This window comes from Rhinopithecus bieti, unplaced genomic scaffold (genome assembly GCF_001698545.2).
Source record: "Rhinopithecus bieti isolate Rb0 unplaced genomic scaffold, ASM169854v2 scaffold_48089, whole genome shotgun sequence".
NCBI classification, from domain to species: domain Eukaryota; kingdom Metazoa; phylum Chordata; class Mammalia; order Primates; family Cercopithecidae; genus Rhinopithecus; species Rhinopithecus bieti.
In genome coordinates, this window is record NW_016819479.1 from 1804582 (window position 1) to 1830091 (window position 25510).

A 25510-nucleotide genomic window follows, 5' to 3' on the forward strand; every position below is an offset into this window, starting at 1 on the left:
AAAAAAAAAAAAAAAAAAAAAAAAAAAAAAAGCGATACTTAAAGTCATAATGAGCAAAGTAAGCCAGTACCAAAGGGCCCCAGCTCCTGGAGTGGGGTGGGGCTAGATGCCAGGGATACAGTCAACCAAAATTTAGGAATTGCAACATAATGTTTAGGTAGTGATTTAGTTGGGATGTTTGTCCCCTCCGAATCTCATGTTGAAATGTGATCCCCAGTGTTGGAGGTGGGGCCTAATGGGAGGAGTTTAAGTCATGGTGGCAGATCCTTCATGAGTGGCTTGGTGCCTTCCCATGGCAATGAGTGAGTTCTTCCTTTATGAGTTCACACAAGAGCTGGTTGTTTAAGGAGCCAGCATCTCTCTTGCTCCCTAGCTCACCATGTGACACACCTGTTCCCCCTTTGCCTTACAGCTATGATTAAGAGCTTCCTAAGCCTTAACAAGACCAGCAGATGCTGGTGTCATGCTTGTACAGCCTGCAGAACCATGAGCCAAATAAACCTCTTTTCATTGTAGATTACCAGGTCTCGAGTATTCATTCATAGCAATGCAAATGGACTAACACAGGCAGTGAGCTAAATTCTCCCTTCAAATCTACAGTGGTTGAGGAGGCGGCATGAGAAATGGGAGAATATTTAGGAAAGGTTAACTAAATTCTGACAACTCTCCAAATTGTTCTGGTCACATATATGTGCTCCACCCATAACTTAGTGTAACTCACATTTGGGCTGCTGCAGTAGCCTAAAATCACAAACTGTGATGCCCAAAAGCCTGTCCTACCAAATGTTATGACATGTTTCCTGGCCCTGCCCAGCTCTTTGCCTACACAGGCCAGCACCTCCATTTGGAGCTACAGTTCTGAAGCACTGCCTGTTTATATAGGCAGAATGCCTATAAAGGAGATTCTTTAATCTGGTTCCTAAAGGGCAAAGCATTGGGAGATATTTGTGGTAGCAACCCCCAGCCGACTGCAATTGGAGATTCAAGGGCAGGGGTGCATTTTAGTTTCGTGGAAACAACACACACTTTTAAGTCCAGAAAGTATAGGATTGAATACCATTTCTGCTCCTTAATACCTATTTGGGAGATCTTGAACAATTTACATTACATTTCTGAGTCTTAACCTCTCTATCTGTAAAATGGAAAACAAAGAAAAAAGAAAAAAAAAAAAACTTTCTCTAAATCCCCAATTCCTTATCTAGAAATTTCTCAGTCAAAAAAAAAAAAGAATGGGTTGGACACGGTGGCTTACGCCCATAATCCCAACACTTTGGGAGACTGAAGCAGGTGGATCACTTGAGGTTGAGAGTTCAAGACCAGCCTGGCCAATATGGTGAAACCCCATTTCTACTAAAAATACAAAAATTAGCTGGGTGTGGTGGCGGGCGCCTGTAATCTCAGCTACTTGGAGGCTGAGGCAGGAGAATCACTTGAACACAGGAGGCGGAGGTTGCAGTGAGCCAAGATTGTGCCATTGCACTTCAGCCTGGGTGACAGAGCAAGACTCTGTCTCAAAAAACAATAAATAATAATAAGAATTTATTCTATCCTTCCTGCATGAACAATATTTTAGGGTAGCTAGATAGTCCAAACTGATGAGAAAAAAATTTTTAATAGAAAAAAATCCAGCTAATAAATGTGGAAGTGATGACAGAATTAGAAAATCACAATTTTGCAGCACCTAAAAATATGATTGTTTTAGGCAAGATTATGAATAAATGAAACCCTCCTGAAAAATCAATTAGGAACTTCACAATATCAGACAAAGGCAGCTGATGTTTGTATCACCAGAAGTGAGACACTCAGGCACTGCAGCCTCCTGGTGTGATGTAGTGTGAAACACACAGCCCACCTTTAAGAATTCCTGCCAAAAAATTAAACGTCAAACTCATCAGGCCTCTGGAGCTAACAGAGTTTACAGGAAATGTGAGGGATAAAGACACAAATTAAATGACACCATAAGGAAGCAAACAGATCCAGAATGTAGAAATTCTATAGGATAACTGACCCAGATTCTGCAACAAGTAAATGGCAAGGGAAAAACTGAGGATTGAGGGGGACAGGGAGACTGGTCTTGATCAAACAGACTCAGAGATACAACAATCAGTATGATGTGTGAGCCATGTTAGATCTAGATTCGAACAGGCCCTATAAAGAGATATTTGCCTGGTTTATACACTGGGTGTTAGACGGTATCATCAAATTATCATTTTGTTGGTTGCGATGGTGGCATTACAATTATATAAGAAAATATTTGAATTGCTTAGAGATGTATATTAATTATGAAGGAGTGAAATAACATGATCTTTGGAATTTGCTTTAAAATTGTTTACTAAAAACAAAAGGAAAATGAAGGAGATGCAAGAGAGAAAAATAACAGAAAGTAAAGGAAAAAAAAGAAAAAGAAACTTCCCCATAAGATGGATAGAGATTGGATAAATTAAGAAAACCATGTAGCCCAATGTCTGGTACAGAGAATAACTCAATAAATAGCTCCCTTTCCTTTTTGCAAGCCTAAGCCACTGTTTTGAATTCTGAGTTCTGGATACCCTCTAGGCTAGCATGTTCCTACTTACTAGAAATGCTCCTATATTTTAACAATTCCTCTTCCATTATGTCATCTACATAAATTCATCATGGAAGAAATCAAGCTTGATTTTTGTTCTCTAATGAAGCAAGAAAATGAAATATTACATTATTCTTGTTACAATGAAGAGACAACCAAGGCCAAAATAATATTTAGCAATAAAGACAGTACAATACCCTCTTCATACTCAAAGAAATAACGTTTGTGTTTCCAATGACTGCAACCCAAGGGCCTATGGTAAGTAGGTATTTGTAATTTTGTTGGAAAACAATTTAGACAGCCTGTGTTTCAAAAAAAAGTCTCATATTTAGTCAGAGAATTACTTACAACCAAGCTATTTTATTTGTTATATGAATTATATATTCAAAAGGGCTAATTTTGATTTTATATTATGGTTTTCTCAATTAATCTGCATAAAAATCATCCCCTGTAACTTCAAATGTCCACATCAAGTGAATCACACAGGCCTCTTAAAGAAGATAATAATTATGAATACTTCAAGCTCAAGCCTGTGGAAAACTGTCTCATCAGTTTTCAAGTAAGTGGCATTATCGTTTAAAGCAACAGTTTTGTTCAGATTTGCTGTAAAGCCACTGCTCACCGTAGCTCTCTAAGCTGTTTGTTCCACTTCCCTCTCCAGTGGAACCAAACTTGTAGCCTTGTGAAAGAGTCCCAGGAAACCCAAACTCCTGAATTAACCCCTGCTTCGTATTTGTGCTCTCCCTCTCCTGGAATTCATTTCTCCCATTCTTGTGCTAGAATATTCTACAGCTTGTTTTTATTGATAGCATCAAATCTAATAGACTTGTATTAAATAGTTAATCTTGAGCTTTTGTTTTCCATTCTGAGTTTCAAAATCCCAGAAGGCAGTGCCTTCTAGTTACTCAATAAAGGTTTATCAAATTGAATGAACTGACTTTGCTTCCTAAGCACGTTGCTGATATTGGCGCTGCGAACCTGGAGTATCAGTGNCTAAAAGGGTTGATTTAAGGAAATACCGAAATGCTTTTTAACAATATATATTTTTTAACCTTCATGTTTGGCTGACCTTATTAGCTAAAAAGTAATTTTTAGTCATTCCTATACATGAATATCTAGCACTTTCTTTTCAGGCTTAACTTTAGAGACTTCTGTGAGTTTGGTTATATTCCTCTTTGCAGGAGAATCGATGTAATTAGATGTTTCTCAGTGCAATGAGAAGTTTAAGCTTCATGTTCGTAACACAAATGTCTTTTCTAAGCTTATAACAGATATAATTGTGGCTAAATGTAGTATTTTATTAAGAATATACAACAGTAAAAGTAGTACATTAATTCAGGACTTAAGAATCTGCTTAATTAAATCTATCTGTGTACAGTGGTATTTAATATCATTATTTTCCCTTCTGTTTTTCTTTCTTTCAGGAGCAATTTAGGACTACTGATATAAATGGACTTGAAATTGAATTGTTAAACAGAACTGCATTTCAGCAGCTCAAGGAATATAACTCATTCATTTTCTTACATTTCTGATGCCAGCCAAAATGCAGAACTTAGAAAAAAGACCTCAAGAGTCTTTTGCTCCCTCTCCTCTAGGAAAAGTTAAATTCTCTTTTCTGTGACCTACTGCACAAATGCATGGTTCATTATTATTCTTAAACCTGGATTCAAATGATACTCAAAAAAGTATCAAACCTTTCCCTAAGCACAAACCAATCAAAAAGAACATTTTCCAACCCATATCACCTGAGACTCAAATCAAGTACAAAAAAAAAAAAAAAAAAAAACCCACAAAATCTAAAAATTAAACTGGGTGCTAGACTTAGAAGCTTACAAGCATCCTCTAGTTTTAGTATAGCTGTTAATACAGCCAAGTTTTTTTTTATTTAGTTGATTTTTTACTTACATATTTTTTAATGAGAAGAAGGTAAAATTCTTGACCAGAAGTCATAAAATTTCAGATGATAAAACAGATAGCCCTAAAAGTTTTTGCCTAAACTCATGTACATAAACTAAAACTGGCCGATTAATCTCGCTACAATATGTTTAAAAAGAGTGGCATTTGAAAATACAGTATAGCAGTGTGATGCTGCACTGCCTCTAATTAAGTGCAGACTAGGAAAAATTATTCTTAGTTTAGTCTATGAAAGGGGGGTGGTGGAAATTTCTCTCTTTGCAATTCAAAATTATTTTAAAGATAGAACATTTCTTTTCCAATGTCTTCATTAAACAGAGCTGTTAAGAATTGTCTCCCAACCGTCCCCAAAGAGTACAAAGCTAACCAGTATTCGTCCCATATGCTCTGCTTTGAAGTGTGAAGCTGTGACCATCCCACTAGACTCTTACACCACCATCAAAGCCGTCTCATTACACCCAGTGCTGAGAGTTAAAGCGCGGGGCCCTAACTGCTCCAACACAAACACTGCATTAACAAAGCGACCGCAGTATTCCTCCCCCACATGGCTAGAACCTGAAGAAATTTTTACCATATGTACACATGCACGAGATACAAAAATTTATTGTGCTAGAACATCATTGAGAAGCACATTAAACATGCTGACTAGAACTGGATGTTATTCTAACGGACTGAAAAAAATAAAATGCAGCTGATCTTTATGATGAAAGAGCAGAAACATCAGGCTGAAAAATGAGATCAAGTGCAATTCCTAAATTGCATTTCGACTGACACGTTCTGTTGCCTGTTTTTTCTTGAGGTAGCAGAAAACAATTTAAGGGAAGAAACGAAACTCTACTGCACATCACTGGGTGCTACTGTTTACTCCATCATGTTTCACTTCAAAAGGACAAACTTAAAAACCACGATAGACTGATAACAACATCTACGCTTCCAAATGAACAGGCCTTGCTAAGAAAAAGTAATTTCACTTGCATCTCTGAGTTGTCAGTTTATTATTGGCATGATGGTAAAAAATAAAATGCAAAGGAAAAAACTTACCTATTATGGAAATGAGGTCAGGATAAGCACTTAATTGATTTTCATGTTAAATTAATCTGGAAAAAAAATTTTTTTAATGTTTTAACCTAACAATTCCACTCCTTTATATTTGCTCTAGGAAAAGCCTTGCATTTGTGACAACAGAGACTATTCAAGAATGTTCATCATTGCATTATTTGATTTAGGAAAAACAAGAAACAATCTGAATGTCCACAAACAGGAGAATGGACAAAATGTGTTATATTCATACTATGTTAATTATAAAGCAGGTAGAATGAAATAGAACTATATGTAATACCATGGATATGTTTCTAAGCTATCTTGCTGAATGAAAAAATTATAGTATGAGAGCATTTCTAATACAAACATATCCAAGCAATACTATATTGGATGTATTGCTTTATACATGTATGTAAGTAAAGCATGTAGAAAATTCTGGATTTGGGGCATGCTATACTCTTACCATAATTTGGCAGCGGGGCATTCAGAGAACCAGGAATGAGAGTAGTGATCAGAGGTGAATTTTAACCTTAACTGTACACTCAAAATTTTGAAACAGAGAATTAATTTTAAAAAATCAGCAAGGTCTAATAAATAAATGGTTGTGAGCATTCTTTGTTCTATTACTGTCTTGATAGAAAAAACTACAAGTGAGTTTCTTAATGTGTCTAGGTCTGCTTTCCAGCTATGGAATGAAAAAATTGGACCTATCTACTCTCCTGCCTATAAACAGAAAAACGAGGTGCCCTCAAACTCTTAAAATACCATACAATTTCATGGAGATACAGATATAAGTATTCATGAAAGTATATAGTATATCAGGAGTTTGGGGCATATTTTACATATATATTTCATAACCAATAATCCAAGAAGGTTATTATTTCCTTGCATATAACATATAGTTTCATAGAGATATGTATACAGAAGCTTATTATTCCTTTGTAGGGCATATGCTGATATATTTACCACTTTGTGCAGATGTGATATTACTCATTTAAAGGATTATACTTTCCTGAATGGCCTAACATATTTAACTTACACTGTACTCCGTAACTCATTTTATTGTGTCCTGTGGTGCTCTCTAATGGCTTCACGCACAGATTTCATGGCCTCAGTTTTGTTGGGGAAAGGTACTTTGTTATACTTCTCTAAAAGTCACAATAACATTTACTGTAGGAAATGGAAACATAATAGGCACTCCAAGACTGTCTGGATGTTCACAAACACCTCTCCATTTATTTTCATAATATTTCTCTGAAATAGGTACTGAATATCATTTTGCAAATGAAGAACTGATAAAGGAGAAGCTGTTTGCTATAGAACTTAAATTTCAGAGCTGAAAGCACTTCAGACATCTCTTGCTCAAGTGATTTTCTAACATCTTGCTGTGCAATCCCTTTTCTTAGAAGCTACCTTATTTGGAATCTTGATACATAAAACAGAAAAGGGGGATCCACTCTCTTTATGGTGAAAGGGACTCTCCTGGGCTCCAACTGCTCAATATCCCCTCCACAAGACAATGGAGAAACACTAAAAATAATGACAGCCGGTAGGAGGCAGAGGACCTGGTACTTTACACAGTCATCAATTATCATAACCATCCTGATACGATGATATTATTCTCCCATTTTACAGGTATAAAAACTCTCAGAGACTGAAAAAGAAGAGATTAAAAAATTTCTCAAGCCAGTTGGCAAACAAGTAGCAGATGTGGGATTTGAACTCAGATTGTTCAGCTCCCCAATTTTTTTGTTTTTTTTAAAGACAGGGTCTTGCTCTGTTTCCCAGGCTGGAGTCCAGTGGCACCATTACAGCTCACTGAAGCCTTGCCTCCCAGGCTCAAGTGATCCTCCCACCTCAGCCTCCCAAAGTAGCTGAGATTAGAGGTACACACCACCACACCCAGCTAATTTTTTTCTTTTTAATTTTTTGTAAAAATGAAGTCTCACAGTGTTGCCCAAGCTGGTCTGGAACTCCTGAGCTCAAGTAATCCACCTGCCTCAACCTCCCAAAGTGCTGGGATTACAGGTGTGAGCCAGTGTGTCCAGTTTCAAACTCTTATCCTGCCCACTTCCCATCTTGCTTCCCTGTCTAAGAACAGTGGAATGTGATGTTATTGGTTAGTTCATGCTGATCAGAGACTGACAGGCAGACCTACACATATACATCCTGAGAAGGGGGAATTGGTATTGGCCTTTCACTTCCATATACTGCTCCCTGCTTGTTAAGGACCTCTCACTATCTTTCAGAGAGGCTACAGAGATGCTAAAGGTTCCCCAAAGGTGCAGATGGGTCATGGCAAAGCCTTGGGAATGGCCAGGAATCCTTCTGTTGGGTAACGTATCAGCAATGTATAAATAGCCTTCAGCATTAAGCCTACTCCCCACAGCAACAAACAGTGAACTTGGCTCTTGCACCTATTTGGTGCTCCTCAAAAGGGCAAACAAATGCTTTGCATGAGTTACTTTGCCTTCCTTGTGTGTGTTCAGCTCTCAAGCCTCTTCTTGGCTGCTGGCCACAGACAACGCACAATAATCTCTCAGTGGTCTCAAAGCTGGTACTACCTCTCACCATTTGTCCCCCAAAGGAGTCAAGTCCTGCCCTCCCCCCTTTTCATATCCCCACCTTTCAGATAACGACCTTCTCCATACACCCTTCTCAACCTCTTTCAACGATGTTTTGGAGAACAATGCTTCCCACCCATTACTGATGTTTTCTTCCTCATGGAGAGAGCTCTGCTCATCTTGCTGTCTGTTCCCCTGAATTGCTGAACTGTGTTCTCTAAAAGTACGTATGTTGAAGTCCTGGCTCCCAGTACCTCAGAATATGACCTTATTCTGGAATGGGGTCATTGCAGATGTAATGAGTTAAGATGAGGTCATACTACAGTAGTTGGGTCCCTAATCCAATATGACTGGGGTCCTCATAAAAAAGGGAAATTGGGACACAGACAATACACAGACAGAATGCCACATGACCATGAAGAAGGTCAAGTGCAAGCCAAGATGGGACAGGTTCTCCCTCACATCCCTCAGAAGGAACCAGCCCTGCCGCCACCCTGATCGCGGACTTCTAGCCTCCAGGATTGTGAGACAATAAATCTCTATGGTTTAAGCCACCTAGACTGTGGTACTTTGTTACTGCAGCCCTAGTAAACTAAAACACCAGCCTCCCTCCCTCCTAACTTTCATTCTCTGATGGGGAGTTTGGGAGAGAAACTGGATGTGCACAGACCCACCCTGCCTCCCTCTTCCTTCTTAGGAACTGGTTGTCAGCAGGAAACACACATTCCAGGCTACTCCTCCTCACCACAAAGCTGTCTAGCCTCAGGCTTTGGCTGCCCGGTACTGCCTGTGACTGGCTGGGTTAGTCTAATTCTCCAGTGGGGCAGGCCCAGCTGCCAATACTAGTTTTATCAGTAATAAAGTTACTGCAGCATTGCCATTTCTCACCTGCCTTTCTCTTCTGTGGGACTGGTTCCAAATGTGGGAAAGGAAGACGTGTACTATTTGTCATGCTCTCCTCCTAAACCCACCCCAATACTCTTATTTCCCTGGCGGGAGGGAGTGAAGTGACTTTCTTTCTCTACTCTTTCTAATTTCATTGCTATGCTATAAACCAAAGCCTCTGGTTTTGATTGTCAAAAATTCTGGCTGTGTGGTGGCTCAGGCCTATAATCCCAGAGCTTTAGGAAGCCAAGGCAGGAGGATCACTTGAGGCCAGGAGTTCCAGACCAGCCTGGGCAACATAGCAAGACCCTGTCTCTACAAAAAAAAATTTAAAGATTAGCTGGACATGGTGATACATGCCTGTAGTCCTAGCTATTCAGGAGTCTGAAGCAGGAGAATCGCTTGAGCCCAGGAGGTCAAGGCTGCGGTGAGCTAGGATTGCGCCACTGCACTCCAGCCTGGGCAACAGGCAAGCTCTTGTCTCTAAAATAAATAAATAAATAAATAGAACATGAAAACTGTTACTTCTGCACTGTCACTATAACAATCCTATAATCCCCTCAAGGTAGGTAACTCAGACAATCCCACACAGGCTATGGGGAAAAGAAAAGCACAACAATTAATATCTCAAAATATTATCTTACTACATATTTTAGGTAATTAAAATTGGAGAATGAATTATTCAACTTATGTAATTTTAATAGTCACATAATAACGATAATTAATTAATTATGCTATAATTATTGTAATATCATAATACCACAGCCATACATTGTTGTCATTATTATTGCAGGCTGTGCGTCTCCTGAGAAGCACACTCTTACTCTACCAATAGAGAACAGGTGGATGGGCTGGTGGGTGCATGACGGTGTGGAGAGACTTGCACTTAATCTACAAGCCCATCAACGTCACTAACATCATTATATCATTGCTTCAGAGTTTTCTAATCCTAGTGGCCTTGACACTGGAAGCCACTACAAAAACTAAGAAGGAAAGATAAAAGGAAAAGGGATTCAGGAAAAACATCTCCACAGTAATGGGGCCTGGGCTTAAAAATACCAGAGCCTAGTATTCAGTCACCAGTAATAAACCCCTACTAGATCCACAATCTCTAAAACACCATCAGCAATCATATAAAATACCAATATCTGAGTGTTGTAGATATCTACTGACAATCAGAAAACCTAAAACCTCTCCACTTTGAGGCCCCCCAGGGCTCCCTTTGTTAGTAAGGGGAATGTTTGATGTCTCCCACAATGACTCCTGGTTTAACACTGAGTGTCCTAAGAGATCTTTTACCTAGGTGAAGTGGTTGGCTGGGGAGGGGGCTCCTAATTTTTAACTGTAAATCTCACCTGTGGCTTCTAGATTGGGCAACAATTACAAGAAGTATATAGTCAGGCAGCATGGATTTCATGTACCCCACCTATTTGTTCCAATTAGGAGATTCTTATAAGACATTTATTCTTGTTGATATTTCTTTTTCTGTTTGTTTGTTTGTTTTGTGTTTGAGACAGGGTCTCGCTCTGCTGCCCAGGCTGGAGTACAAGTAGTACATCATGGCTTACTGCAACCTCAGACTCCTGGGCTCAAGGGATCTCCCATCTCAGCTTCCCAAGTAACTAAGACTACAGCACGCACTACCATACCCAGCTAATGTTTTTTATTTTTATTCTTTGTAGAGACGAGGTCTCCCTATGTTGCCCAGGCTGGTCTTGAACTCCTGGGCTCAAGCAATCCTCCTGCTTTGACCTCCCAAAGTGCTGGGATTATAGGCATGAGCCACCACTCCCAGCCACTTGTCAATATTTCAATAAACCCTATTGCTTTTATATCAAGAGTGAGATGGTGGCCAGCTGTGGTGGGCAGATCCCTTGAGCCCAGGAGTTTGAAACCAGCCTAGGCAACACAGGGAGACCCCATCCTACAAAAAATACAAAAATTAACCAGGCATGGTGGTACATGCCTGTAGTCCCAGCTATTTGGGAGGCTGATGTGGCAGGATCACTTGAGTCTGGAAGGTCAAGGCTACAGTGAGCCCCAGTCGTGCCACTGCACTCAGCCTGGGCAACAGAGCAAACCCTGTTTCAAAAAGAAAATTAAAAAAGGAGGAGTGATACAGGGAAGGAGTAAAAGTCAATACCAGGGTATGTTATGAAGCTGTGAGCAACTGGGACTCAATCCTGCTGAGATGGGCCTCAGAATTGTCCATCTCAGGGACAAAAGAGGCAAGCATTTATCTGCCAGCTCTGGTCCCCAACAGATCAAGTGTTGCCTGATGGGGTTAACTTGCTTGCTCACTCACACTGCAGGTTGTAGCAGCGCCACAGTAAGAGAAAAGAGTGCAGCTTTTTCAAGTATGGCTGGGTTCATCCACAACTGCTGGTCATGGAAGATTAAGTTTGTTTATCCCAGTTCTCCCATTTGGCCTTTCCTTCTTCATTAGTACCTCTGTTTTACAGTGGTTGGTAGACTCCTCTTGCATTTATTCAGCCTGAGGCAATATGCATTTATGAGCAACCTGGTAACTCTCCTTCATAGTTAAAAGGTACTAAAGTCACTGGAAATCAATCTTAATATTTTAAGTACTTTCCCAATGCACAACCCCTTGTTTTCTCAGATTTTTCTATTGTGGCAGTATTACTGTAATTCTCCAACTAAATGCTATGCCCTAAATACGTTGACACACATTTGTAAAATCGACTATTGTTTTTATGTTATGGCAATGAGGGTAGTGTTGATGGTGGTAAGAACTTTATCAGAACCCAGCATCTAAACTGACTGATCTCAACCAAATCCAACACTGTTTTATGAGACAATCTCCATAGCAACTGAAGAATCAGAGTAGAAATTCTTAAAGTGAAAAGTTGTTCCTGATTTGCCAGATCAGCCCATGTTTTGACAATCTGTAGTAAGGTAATCAAAGGGTCTCAAGACTACCATGCAAGTGTTGACGCTGTGTGAATGTGTCATGGCACACACCCTCCAAGTCATAAGAATAATTGAAAAAAAAATCTACAAGGCTGATCATTCTGATCAAAGTCCTTAATGTTTTATATATTTTTTAAAAATCAAAAAAATAAGAATCAATCATGCCCGAGCTATTTCTTTATTCATGTAACTTACAAGGCTAGCATTTATCTTTCCAGTTCTCTAAATAATGACCTTAGTTGATATGGCATTGTACAAATATTCATTTGATCAATGACATGAAACAAAAAGCAAGTTTCCATATCATTTATAAAATCCATTAACTAGGGTCTAGACTCTTAAAGCTTAATATTATGAGCCTACATGTTAGGTAAGCCTATTTTCACTGTCAAGGCATTGGGAGAATTTGCCTAAGAACCTTCGGCGCTGACCCTTCCCCTCTATCATCACTCAATCCTTCTCATGAAAGTTTGTGTGTAAACAGAAACTTTTACATGTTACAGAGACACTGGGTCCAGCATGTGAAAACACAGAGTGAGGAAGACGTAGAACACATATCAGAAGCATCAAGGTCCACAGTATCCTGTGGAAATTGTCTATAGAAACTTGATAGAAGTCCAGAAAATCAGACTAAATATCTTCAACACTGAGTAGAAGTCAGACAAAAGAAGAATGCTCCTGAAAATTTACCAATGATTCCAAGTGAGGTGAATGCATTGTTCCTGAAAGATCCAAGATGATTTAAAATCGCCAAGAGAAGTAGGAACTTCCAGGAAAACACGAAAATGTGGATGCATATGTTTACTTTCATTTCTTCCAAAAACCCCAAGGAAAAAAATGGTGAAGAAATTTTTTTCCCAAGCATCAACTCAAACAAACAGAAATAAAGAGAAGGCAATTGCAGTGGAAGCTGCAGAGAAAACATGTGAGGGGGAGGTGATTCGGCAGACCCAAGGCAGCAAGTGGAGCAGGAGAGAAGCGCCTGATGCATCCCACAGACACCTGATAGTGGGCAGAACTGGCAGCCCCACTTTGGGAGGGAAGGCAAAGGGGAAGCTCAAAACCGGAAGATGGGTGGGAAGTCAGCTTCAGCAGCGGTCAAAGCCCATCCCTGATCCACACAGGCACCTGCCCTGCCACACCCTGGCAGAATATGCAAGAGGTAAAACACAAGGTGTCTGGGCTGGGGAATATGGACACAGCTGAGGGCTGGGGTGAGTAACAAAAAGAGAGGAATTAAAAGAACGTTTATACTGACAATCTAAACGTTGAGATTTTTTCAGCCCTTTTGTGCAACTTAGCTTCTAAAACACTGGCAGTGGTGTCTCCGCTCCAGGCTGGACACTGGAAGATCCTTCTCTGGGGAGCATGAACAGCTCAAGAGGAAAGACAAAAAAAATACCGAAGTATGAGTTCCGCAAAGAAACGACTCAGCCATGTCAGCCTACAGCTGACAAACCCCATGTGCATACTCGGAATGTCCATTCAGCCCTCTAGTATCCACTCAGAATAAACAGCCAACCAGGCATCATCAAACATCTTAGGAAAGCCTTTAAAAAACAAAACAAAACAAAATTAAAAAAAAAAAAACAGAAAAAGCAACAGGGTGAAGGGGGTAAGGTGAGGGGAGACTATGCAGGAAGAAGAAACCACAATGATCCATTAATGATACGTTCATGAAAAAAACCAGGATGCTCTCTTGAAAAGTAAAATAAAAGGAACATTTACAGAGTAAATGAAAGCACTTGGAAATTAACATGGAAGCCATAAAAAACTTATGGAAGGCTAGGATAGAAAGTAGAGGAAATTTGCCAGAAAGTGTTATAAAAGTAGAGTGATGGAAAATAAGAAAGTAAATGTAGAGGACCAGTAAAAGAGTTCTAATCTCCAAATAATGAGGCTTTTAGAAAGAACTGAGAAAATGGAAGAAATCATCAATGGAATAATTTAAAAGAATTGTCCAGCACTGATGGACAAGAGTTTCAAAGAATAAAAGGACTCACCAAGTATCCAGCATAATGGATGGAAACAAACCCATACAAAAGCACTTGAGAGTAATTTCAGAACACTGAGAACCAAGCAAAGACCTCACAAGCCTCCAGAGAGAAATGAAAGGTCACATACAAAAATAAGGAGTCATAATGGTTTCAGAAGTCTCAATAGCAATGTGGAAACAAGAACTCAATGACACAACATCTTTAAATTAAAGTTATTTCTAACCTGGAATTCTATAGCAAGACAAACTAACAATTCAGTGTGAAGGTAGAATAATGGCACTTTCTGACATGCAAAGGGTCAACAATGTACTTCATTTTTTTTTTCCAGAATGCTACTAAAGGATGTGTTCCACCAAAATGACACCTTAAACTAAGAAAGTGAAAAAAGAGAAAGAGAAGACATGGGATTCAGGTTGAGGACCAGGGCGTCCAACATGGAGAAAGATGAAAGTCATGATGATGGCTGAGGGAGATCCTATGAAGACAGTTTTATCCTCAGCACACTGAGGGCAGCTAGTCCTAACTGGAACAGGTTGGAGAAGTCTAGAAGATACTTCTTTAAGAAGATGGAATTGATAGAACCCTCAATGAATGCATGAAGTGTTCTATCTGGATGGATGGAGAGATGTAACTATTGACAGTGAATTTGGAGCTAAGCCAGTGGTAAGTATATAAAACACTAAGCAAACAAATTATCAAAAAGATAATGACCAACTCCAGCAAAAATACAAAGTTATGCAGAAAAGGTCAAACAATAATAATGTTCTAAATGATTCATTGTGAACAATGTTTACATAGTTATACATATGTTTACATAGTTATAATAATGTAACCACTAACTATTGACCCGAATTTTGATATAAATATATTGAGAGTTTGGAAGTTTGGGATGTGTGAGTGGGGTGTGTGTGTGTGTGTGTGTGTGTGTGTTAGAGATGAGAGGTGGGGTAAGAGGAAGCTAAATTTTCATCTTCCACAGTGAGAAGTCAATTGATAATGCCTAAAACTGAAAGACCAAGACATACCAGTGTAAGTGTGATACTTCGATATCTAGAGTTAAAACAAGGTAAAAAAGTGGAAAGTACTTGGCTGGCTCTGAGGAGAAGGAAATTGAAGGGTGTGTATGGTGGGAGGTAAAAGGGGTTAGATAGGTACTTAGAATTTTTTGAATAAACCCTGTGCAGTATGTGATTTTTAGCTACATGCCTGTATCATTTTGATAAAAACAGAAAGAAAGAGAGGGAAGGAAGGAAGAAAAAAGAAAGAGAGAGAAGGAGGAAAGGAAAAAATTTTAGAGAACTGACTAGGGGCAGTGGCTCATGCCTGTAATCCCAGCACTTTAAGAGGCTGAGGTGGGAGGATCGCTTGAGCCCAGGAATTCAAGACCCACCTGTGCAACATGACAAGACCCTGTTTCTATGAAAAATACAAAAATGAGCCAGGTGTGGTGGCATGCACCTGTGATCACAGCTACTCAGGAGGCTGAGGTGGGAGGATTGCTTGAACCAGAGAGGCAGAGGTTGTAATGAGCCGGGATCATGCCACTACACTCCAGCCTGGCCAACACAGCGAGATCCTGTCTTAAAAAAAAAAATTTAGAGACCTAATAGTGATAAAAACGAGACAGAGCCTAATAGATCAATTGTGAGTTTTTACAGAAAATGAAAACCAGCCGGGCACAGTGGCTCACACCTGAAATCCCAGCTACCAGGGAGGCTGAGACAGGAGAATCGCTTGAACACAGGAGGCGGGGGTTGCAGTGAGCCAAGATCATGTACTGCACTCCAGCCTGGGTGATACAGTGAGACTCCATCTCAGTAAATAAATAAATACATACATACATACCAATGTCCAAAATATTGGGAAGAAAACCTATAAGCTTTAAATAAATATAGACTAGATCTACATCTCACCTGAGCTCTAAACTGTATAATCAACCATCCTCTCAATATATTTGTATCAAAATTTGGGTGAATAGTTAGTGGTTACATTATTATACCTATGTAAACATTGTTCACAATGAATCACTTAGAACATTATTATTATTTTACCTCTGCCAACCTTTTACATGCTGTCAAATGACAGCATGTAAAAAATGTATTCATTTCCCCCAAACCTCCTTTCTTCTGTCATTTTAAGTTATAACACTATCACACCACTGCTCTGTCCCTCACCAGCAAGATCCCATGGAATCTGTCCATTCTCTATTCCCTTAGGCCAATATCATCCTTCTAAACTGGTCAGCCTGCTTCCTGTCCATTCTCTATCATGCAGGCAGAGTGCTCTTTCTAAGAACTGAAAGCCAATCATATAATTTTCTTGCTTAAAACACTTCAGTGGTTACCACTGCCTTAGCACAAGATCTGAACCCTTCAACCAGACATCTAAAACTTCATAATCTAGCCAAGTGCAGTGGCTCATGCCTGTAATCCCAGCACTTCGGGAGGCAGAGGCCGGCAGACTGCCTGAGGTCAGGAGTTTGAGACCAGCCTGGCCAACAAGGAAAAACCCCATTTCTACTAAAAATACAAAAAAAAAAAAAAATTAGCTGGGTATGGCAGTGCACACCTGTAGTCCCAGCTACTCAGGAGGCTGAGGCACGAGAATCACTTGAGTCTGGGAGGCGGAGGTTGCAGTGAGCCGAGATTGCACCACTGCACTCCAGCCTGGGTGACAGAGTGAGACTCCATCTCAAAAAATTAAAAAAATTAAAACTTCATAATTTGGCCTCTGATTACCTCTTGAGTCTCATTTCATAACATTCCCAGGAATGTCTTTCCCATCCCACCCCACCTCTACATTCCATGCAGCCAAACTGAAGTCCTTTGCAGGTGCTCGAGTTCAGGCTGCCCTCACCTCTGGGCCTCTGCATCACTGTTCCTTTTATTCTAAAAGTCCTCAAACTAAAATGATATGCAAAAGTATATGTGAGTGTATGCCTCTATGTATATATACACAATGCAAATGCATAAAACTTGCAAAATTGTTGACAGTTATTTATAAATCCTCTGAATACCAACTTTGGACCCACCTTAAGAACCTCTTCCTGAAGATAAAAGCAAACTTACAGCTGATATTAAAAAGTTGTGAAATATGTTATTCAGCATTTTTGCATACAAAGTATACATAAATTGCACATATCAGTATCAACTCTTTTATGTCACTGGGATGCTATTTATTGCCCTTAGTCCAGAGAAAGTTAGCTGATTATTATGTTAAAGCTGGTTTCTCTGGGAAAGCCTTATTCTAGGGAAAAACATCCTTTCACTGTTCTGAGAACAGCCGGATCCTAGAATGTGAATACTTCTGCCTCATAAGAATGCCTGAGCATGCTGTTACAAAAAAAAAAAAAAAAAAACTTAAAAAAATTTGGATGATATTAAATGAACAGCTGTGTAGAAAAGGGAATGTAAAATAAAACTGCATGTTGGAGCATCAAAATACTAACCATGTACAGTATAGGACTGTTTTTAATCAGATGAAGATTAAAGCTATTACATTTCAAATCAAATGTTATAAATTAGTTCAAGAATGCAGCTGAGCTCTCATTTAATTAGAAATGTCCATGTTTAAATCATGAGGTACAGTAGCTGCCAATGAAGCAAAGGGCAAGGGAAGGGAGAAATCCTGTGTCCAGACTCACTGAGTCTTAACTGTCTCCTACACAGGACAAACATCTGGGGTGGACCAGTTCCGATGTAATGAAGAACTTCATGTACTAGCTAATTTGTCCATAATTGTTTTGAAAACAATTAAAATCATTATTCTGGTCTGGACAATTCTGAACTCTTCATTTTGTGTGGAACACATTTCCCCGCCCCATGCTGAATTTTAACTCTTTCTTGGATAAAATGTAAAGCAAGTCTGGGGCCAAGATTTCCCTCGGAAGTAACCCTTCAACTGTCAGGTCACATTAAAATGCAGCGTAAGTAGTGAGGTACTCCTTTGGAAGCACGTCTCATTTCCTATTTCTGGTGCTTGATGTAGCTCAACTAAAGTCCAAATCTACATCCCAAATGTTAGACAATTCACCATTAATTAAAAATGAGACAACATCATAGAGGGATTTCTGAGGTCATACAGAAAAGAATGCAATTATCCTAAGGCGGATTTTTCCCCGAAGATTATAAGCCTCTGCATCTTGTAATTAACCGTGGTACAGTTAGACAGTCCAGGCAAAAGTTCTTTCTTTTCTCCCAATTTGCCTAATTCAAAAACACCTCAAGTGGCATAGCTCAAATTTTCCAAATTAACCTTACCCCTGGGGCTGAAATCATTCAAGTGACAGTTCAGCTCTAAAGAAAATCTTAGTGAGAGTTGTGCACAGGGAAAAAAGGAAAAAAAAAAAAAAGGCAGAGGAAAACGGGGTAAGAGTTAACATTTAAGTAGATTTTCAACCTCATCATTACCCCTGCTCAAGAAAATAGGACACAGATAGGCAAAACACACTATCGTTCTGCCCTGAAGAGCCTAAAGGACTTACTAGAAACCACTATTGCTTCCTCATGATCCATTGTGAATTTGTAAGGGATAAAATTATTGGGTTTTTTTTTTTGTTTTTTTGTTTTTGTTTTTTTTTGCCATATCCCACAACATTTAGTGTTCCATAATGTCATGGCATAGGAAGTGGAGGGGTATGTCACAAACACACAGTGTATTGTGGACACAGTTCTTCAAGGTCAACTTTTCGCAGGGGGTTGAGGAGTGATTCGATTCTCAGAAGCTATTTCAGTTTGCAAAAATGGTTTCCAATAAGAAAGAACATATAACCCCAAACTTTCTCTTACTTCTGGCCACCACTCCACACTCTTCCACTGTGACTCCAGAGAGAGGGTAAATCGGAATCAGGTCCACTGCTCCCAGGCAAGGGTGGATTCCCTCTTGAACTTCCATATCGATAGCCTGGAAGGCCTCTAGGCAGGCAGCCAGAACAGAACTGCCTAAAAATGCAAAATTGTGGAAAACAATCATTAAGCTTTCAACTGCATCTAAAGAAAAGCTATGATTTTGTTGCTCCACTAGTTGCTTTTCTTTTGTAATCTGTATAGAAGACTTCTTTTTTGTCCAAAATAACGAAAAACACAAAATCCAACCTCTCCCCTCACCCCACCTCCCAACAGTCATAAAACTTCATATTTCTTCCAGCTTTTTCCTCCCCAAAGTGGGAGAATTATACAAGATTTATTGGTCTTATACTATTTGATTTTTTTATAATTAGTTACTTTAAATTTTTTCAACTTTCTACAATTAATCTAATCAAATTCCTTATTTTCAGAATGCTTTATGAGTAATTATATTAAAATAGATACACAAACATAATTTTTTTATTTTTTATTTTTTAGAGACTGAGTCTTGCTATGTTGCCCAGGTTGGTCTCAAATTCCTGGCATCAGGCAATCCTCTCACCTTGGCCTCCCAAAGTGCAGAAACTATAGGTACGAGCCACTGTGCCCAACCACATAAATTCTTTTTCACATACATTTTTTAAAGCATACTTATTTTCGTTTTGCTCTTATCCACTAATTATATTTTCATTGAATTATTATAGCTAAATGCACATTATAGACACCTAAGAGTTTTATGATATTATTCTGAGTTTTTATTAGTAATACAGTATGACCATTTTAGCAACAGAGGAAAAAGCAGATTTTTATCCTGTATTAAGATTAACATTCAACATAATCTGTCCAGGCCGGGCTCGGTGGCTCACTCCTACAATTCCAGCACTTTGGGAGGCTGAGGCAGGCAAATCACTTGAGGTCAGGAGTTTGAGACCAGCCTGGTCAACATGGCAAATCCCCATCTCTACTGAAAACAATACAAAAATTAGCCAGGCATGGTGGTGTGTGCCTGTAATTCCAGCTACACAGGAGGCTGAAGCACAAGAATTGCTTGAACCCGGGAGGCAGAGGTTGCAGTGAGTCAAAATCGGGCCACTGCACTCCAGTCTGGGTGATGGAGTGAGACTCTTGTCTTGAAAAAAAGAAAAAGAAAAAAGATAATCTGTCCTATGCTTGCTGAAGTTATCAGTAAACTCTTTACTAAACCTTACAATGTCCCTGTGAGACATGTCAACTCATGGCCCAACTCCAGATCTCAAGCTCCCAACCCAGAATGCACTGCTTAGCATGTTTCATTCCATGCCAGCTTAGCAGTGAAATGAAAGCTGACTTCAACACTATTACTTCATGGGCTAAAACCTGAAGATGTCTTTTCTTAACCACAAAGGATATGTGATCATCTTCAGCAAAAAGAAAAAGAAAAAAAAAAGTTATGAAATCTTGGACCCCAAAGTTCACTGTAACAAAGAGGAAATGGAGGATGTTTGAGATTTACATGTTCAGAAAAATGACTAACTGTAGTTTTGTGGTAGACTCTTTACTTAACAGAGGGGAGTATTCAGATTTACACAGGAAATCAATGATTAGAGAATGTTCAGGTCTACCCGAAGGCCTACCCTTCACCAAAATAAAGACAAATATGTGAAGAAAGCAACTGAAATCTTACCCAACTTATCAACAGAAGCTGCTATTGTAATGACTGATCTATTGTAGTCTTGATCAGAAAATATATTGAGCACTGACACTTGAGGATGTTTCTTTCCTGTAAAGAAAACAAGACAGGAGTGCAAGAATTTTTTTTTTTCTGTGATAAAACCTTAATAGTTTATTTCTTCTGGTATAATTAAATTTAGCTTAGTTGAAAAATTCTGGGATGTGACTTTTGGAAGTGACATTGAATAAACATGAAATTCATGAGAGGCAATGTCCACTTTTCTTACAGCATCTTATTGTATAATCAGATGGCTCAGCCCAGACACAAGCTTTTGATGTCTATAATAGACCCTCTTTTGGACTTGCTACTGAATTTGCCAAAATTCCCTTAACTCAGTCTAAGATGGTAGCCCCTTTCTACAATAGCCAAATCATATCGCTGTAAATCCTGTTCTGTATCAATCTCATCACCTAGGCCTTGTCGATATTTCCTTCCCAAATCCAGAAACTAAACTGTTTGGGTCAAGATCTAACATCTGGTGAAACTAGAATAGACCAATTAGTGGCCAGAGCAGAGGTTTTTGAGATGCATGCACCTGTCCATTAGAAACTGTTCTGAGTCCACCATCTCCTTTTCGGAGGCCACCAACAGCCTTCAGATGTTAACAACTTCCAGCTTTTGGTGGTTTGTGACTCTCTTGAATATGTGTAACCTGGAGGAGAAAGCTGCCATTCCCTTGTGTGGCAGCCATACACAGCCCTAGAGTTATTTTTGAAGTTTACAAGCATGGTCCAGGCTCCTTAAAAGTACCCCTTATGCCTACAAAAGCAAATTCAAAGTGAAGGACAAAAGTTTTCAGGCGGTAATTAAACCTTTGGTTATGTTATTATACCTTGTCTCCCTGTCCCCTGGCAGCTTAACAATTAATCTTTTCAGAGGAAAGGAAAAACAAGTTACACCCAGGAACTACAGAGCTTACAACAGCCCTACACTATTAATTTTAATAACGTGAGAAGATAAACATATGTCACTCACTCATGGCCAAATGAGCATCTATAGAGTCCTGCCCTGGTGTAGGTCTAAAATTTATAACTCAGATTCCTTTACCTAAGACCTTTCTAGGCCATTTAAATGTGCTCACATTGCTTAATTAGAAAAAAAAAAATAGTTTATATAGTTTTATTCCACTCACTTAAAAAAATGCCTTTAAAATATTTGTTAAAAAAAAAAGGTTCATTTTCTTAACTAGTGCTACCTTCCTTGCATTCTGAAAACTATAAAAGATGAAGTAAGAACAAGATCATGCAACCTCCTATTTTATGTAGTTTTCAACATACTCTAACTCCTGGAAGAAAAGAGATATGATTCAATTTTTTCATCCTAAATCTTCTCCTGAAAAGCTTTTATTCTCAGTTTCATATGATTCAATTGAATCAAATGCTGAAAGAATAAAATACTACTCTCTCCTGCAATTTCTTAAGCATGCATATAGAAAAAAAAATTACTGCTGGCAAGAGGAGCTGTCAGTGTGAATCTCAGCAGAAGTAAATTGTTTGGTATTTGTAATGGAGTATAATAGCTATAATTCCATTTGAGCTGCTGCCACTAATAAGCTGATAAAAACTGTGAGTTGAGACCCAGGCATCCATCAGTGTGTGTCTTCCACAAATGTCTCTGCACATTTACTTAATCACAGAGACACGCAACCCAATCCCATTAGGTGTACTGTTTCTGACAATGAAGAGCCCGAGCTGGCTCTTTCCACAAAAAGCATGCAAAATCACAGCTGCATACCAACTCCAAAGGAGTTTTCCTATCAGTAATTATCAGGAATTTTCATAGACATTTCTGGCTCCTGCAAAGTTGCAAGACAGTAACTTAAATATGCTCACAGTTAAGACAGGTTGGGGGAAAACACTTCTTTCATATGAAAAGCAGTAACCACATTAAAAATGACAATCGGAAATTAAAATTTACTGTCTGAAACGCTTTAGGGCTGGTTTCACTTGTTGCCAAAAAGTTACTGATTTAATAATAAGCATTCTATTTAAACGACTGTATACACTGTTGTGTGTGTTAGTGTGTGTGTGAAAGTAAAGACAAATAATATCTAACCATGTGTCATTACAGGAACATTTTAAGAAGCGTGAAAAAAGAGCAGTATCTTTCATAGTAATACTGGCCAAGGGAATAAGGAGGCATGAGTTCCAGTCTTCTGTCACCAAATTGCTGAGTGATCTTACGCACATCATTTAAACGCACTTGCCTAACAGTCTCTATACAGAGAAAAGAGGGTAGAAATAATAATACTGTAATGATTGCATGAGCTTTGCTGGCAGGAGTGCTTTGAAAAGTAGTTGGTATTTGGCAAGTTTATTTTCATTTAACCTGCTCAATAAAAGCATAAGGTACGATTATGCTCATTCTATTAATGATCAAATAAACGACCCATGAGGGAAACATTATACTTTTATGTAAATACATCCTCCCCAGGAGCCTGTCAATATCCTGAACAACACGCATCCCAGAGACTCACACGCAAATGTTAAGAGCTGCGCTGCTGAGCGTATGCAGACATTTAGAAAAGAACGTATGTGCACATCTGAGTAACTGAGCTATCTCAGTATACTGGAGTTGTGCAGAGCTGCAACAGCTCAAGAACAAGGAGGAAAATTCAAGAAGAAAGAAAGGAAAGTGTTCTGTAGATACAGTGTACACAGTACAAAAATTACTATGTTATCAAAACGCTACAACATTCAGCTTCAATTGTCTGCTTTTCCTACCATTTTTGTCAAGAAGAGCTGCTTTTGCTATGTTCTCAACAATGTATTTTCTTCTGGCTTCTGAAATGTTTAGTAAACAGGCAGCCAAACGGAGCCCCACTCTGGAAGAAGACATGATTTTTCTGGAATAGAAGAAAAATTTTTATGTGTCTCTAGAGTTGATTCATATTTTCATGTTTTAACTATAAAAAAATCATAACTTTTTGGAAATGAAGCAGTCATAAGATGAGCACTTTACTATTTCATTCCTAGAAAAATTCTAAAGCATAAAATCCCCAGATTGACTAAAATAAGAAACTATGTGTACACGGTCACATACATATGAACCTTGTAACGACACTGGAAAATACCTGGCAGGGTCCTCAGTATGAATTCCATCATGTATGTGAAAGTTTTTCATTAAAGTATGTTATCCCATTTTAAGCATAGTTTTCCTTAGCCTTATCCCTGTTTTCAAGGTCTGTACTATTTTACAAATAGGTATGATTTTTTTGTTGTTGTTAAACTAGACTTACTGGGGAAATGCAGAAAAAGGAAACGAGGAAGATTATTTAATATGTGGATTCTTATAAATTCTTGTGGCAAGAATGAAAAAGTATCTACAGGCCACGCCATGGACATTATACAAATAAATAAGGAAGCCATTTGGATGGTTTACATGACAACTGTCTAAGTTCCTCTTTGTTCCACCAAAGTTTCTAAATCAGTTTAAAGTCTTTTTACAAAATTCTGTAACTTGAAAGATGACACATATTCTGATATATATTACTCAATAATATCAAAATGTGATTTTGTTGAAAATAGATTAATTACACAGGTTTTGGAGGTTGCTTTCTTTCTAGTACTCTAGAATAGCATTTTGACTCATTTTCCATACCTCAAATGATATTCACGATCTAAAGGAATTAAAACATCTTAAAATAATAAGAAAATAATTTCCCTCTTTAAGTTCAGGACCTCATAACGTTGGTCTCTTTTAAATATCATAACTAAAAATGGATGAGGCCCTCATGAATTCATTCAACAAATGTTTGATGAGGGTCGTTTTCTGACAGGTAATGTTCCCTGCGTGAGGGATATCAACCACAGTTGTCTAACTCTGAGACACGCTTTAAACTTTAGAGTTTAAGCTAAAAGTGCTCTGGTGTAAATAATGGTGCTCTCCCTGAATAAATCCGCTGGCTTGTTCGCCAGGATCATTCGTTGGCCTAATCATCTTAACTTAGGCGAGAGAGCTCAGGCTTCGTAGCTAGCTCAGGTTTGCAGGCAGGTTTTCATATCATGTTCATCGTCTCATCACTGAAAATTCATAAAAAGTCTGTCATTAGGTTTTTCTAGATATTAATAACATTGTAATAAATCAGCCCAGACCTCTCGTTTCTATGTAAACAAAAAATTGCTTTACACAAGGGGTGTGGGCGTCTTCTGGTTTTCATTTGTTTTCAGTGTGTTTATGCAGCTTAATTGTCTCATCAGGCACTTTCCCAACATAATTATGCTTTTTAACAAATGGTGTTTATGGCAACCCCTAACAGTGCAAAAGAAAGGATTAGTTTCATCCTCTCATACCACATTTTGATTCCCTGTGGCCAGCTAAATCACACAAATATGGTGTTAGAAAAATTCACCTTCACAGCGAAGCTGAAATGAGCAGCAGTACCAGGCTCAGAAAGTGACCCAAACGCAAGCCCCCCAAAAACACTCTGTGTTTGGGACAGGGAGATCCTAGTCCTCCTAGCCCATCCCTTCAATTACCATTGGATGACCTCTGGTGATAGATCAAACACGCGACCGTCCCCCGCCCCCGCGCCTCCCCAACCCCAGAGAACCTAGCCCAGCAAGTGCAAAGTGCAGCAGTTCACCTGCCCCCTGCGCACGCACCCCACCGGCACTTGGACGCCGCAAGGAGGCTCGCCAGGCTGCTGCAACGCGTGCTGGGGCCAGAACCCCGCTGCTGGGAATCCCTGCGCGGTGCCGCCTGGGTTCCTGGGTGGAGTGTCCCAGGACCACGTGCGCTGAAAGGGAACCCGAAGTGACTCCCGGCCTCCACACAGGTCTCGCGGGACGCAGCAGCGGCGAGGGCGCGGGATTGTGGCGCCCGGGAGCGAGGGGCGGCCGGCGGCCGCGCTTCCCCGGCCGAGCTCTCGAACTAGCGGCCGCGCCTCCCGCTCCGCAGTATTTGGAAGGGGAGCGGACCTGCGCGCACCGAAGGGCAGTGGGGCAACGCGGCTGCCTAGCCCGAGTCGCCGCAGCGCGTGGCCCGCGCGCAGCCTCCGCCGCCGACTCCGCCTCCCGGGCGCCCGGAGCGCGCCCCACCCCAGCCGCACACCGCCG

The 25510-nt window shown here is 39.6% G+C and overlaps 1 protein-coding gene across 3 annotated transcripts in view; it reads right to left on the reverse strand.

Annotated features, from left to right (window-relative positions):
* Positions 1–25476, reverse strand: part of FTCDNL1 (formiminotransferase cyclodeaminase N-terminal like) — a 94194-nt gene extending 68718 nt beyond the window's left edge. Inside the window, exons 1-4 of one of the 3 annotated variants that reach the window (XM_017858993.1) lie at positions 25058–25436; positions 23177–23298; positions 20406–20501; positions 18686–18838 (exon numbers count right to left, since the gene is read on the reverse strand). In XM_017858993.1, coding sequence (XP_017714482.1) covers positions 18686–18838; positions 20406–20501; positions 23177–23291 — 364 coding nt within the window. In that variant the 5' untranslated portion in view covers positions 23292–23298; positions 25058–25436. Of the gene's footprint in view, positions 1–18685; positions 18839–20405; positions 20502–23176; positions 23299–25038 lie in introns of all 3 variants that reach the window. The other 2 variants (XM_017858992.1, XR_001882729.1) reach the window with 2 other exon arrangements.
* Positions 25477–25510: the final 34 nt, after the last annotated feature.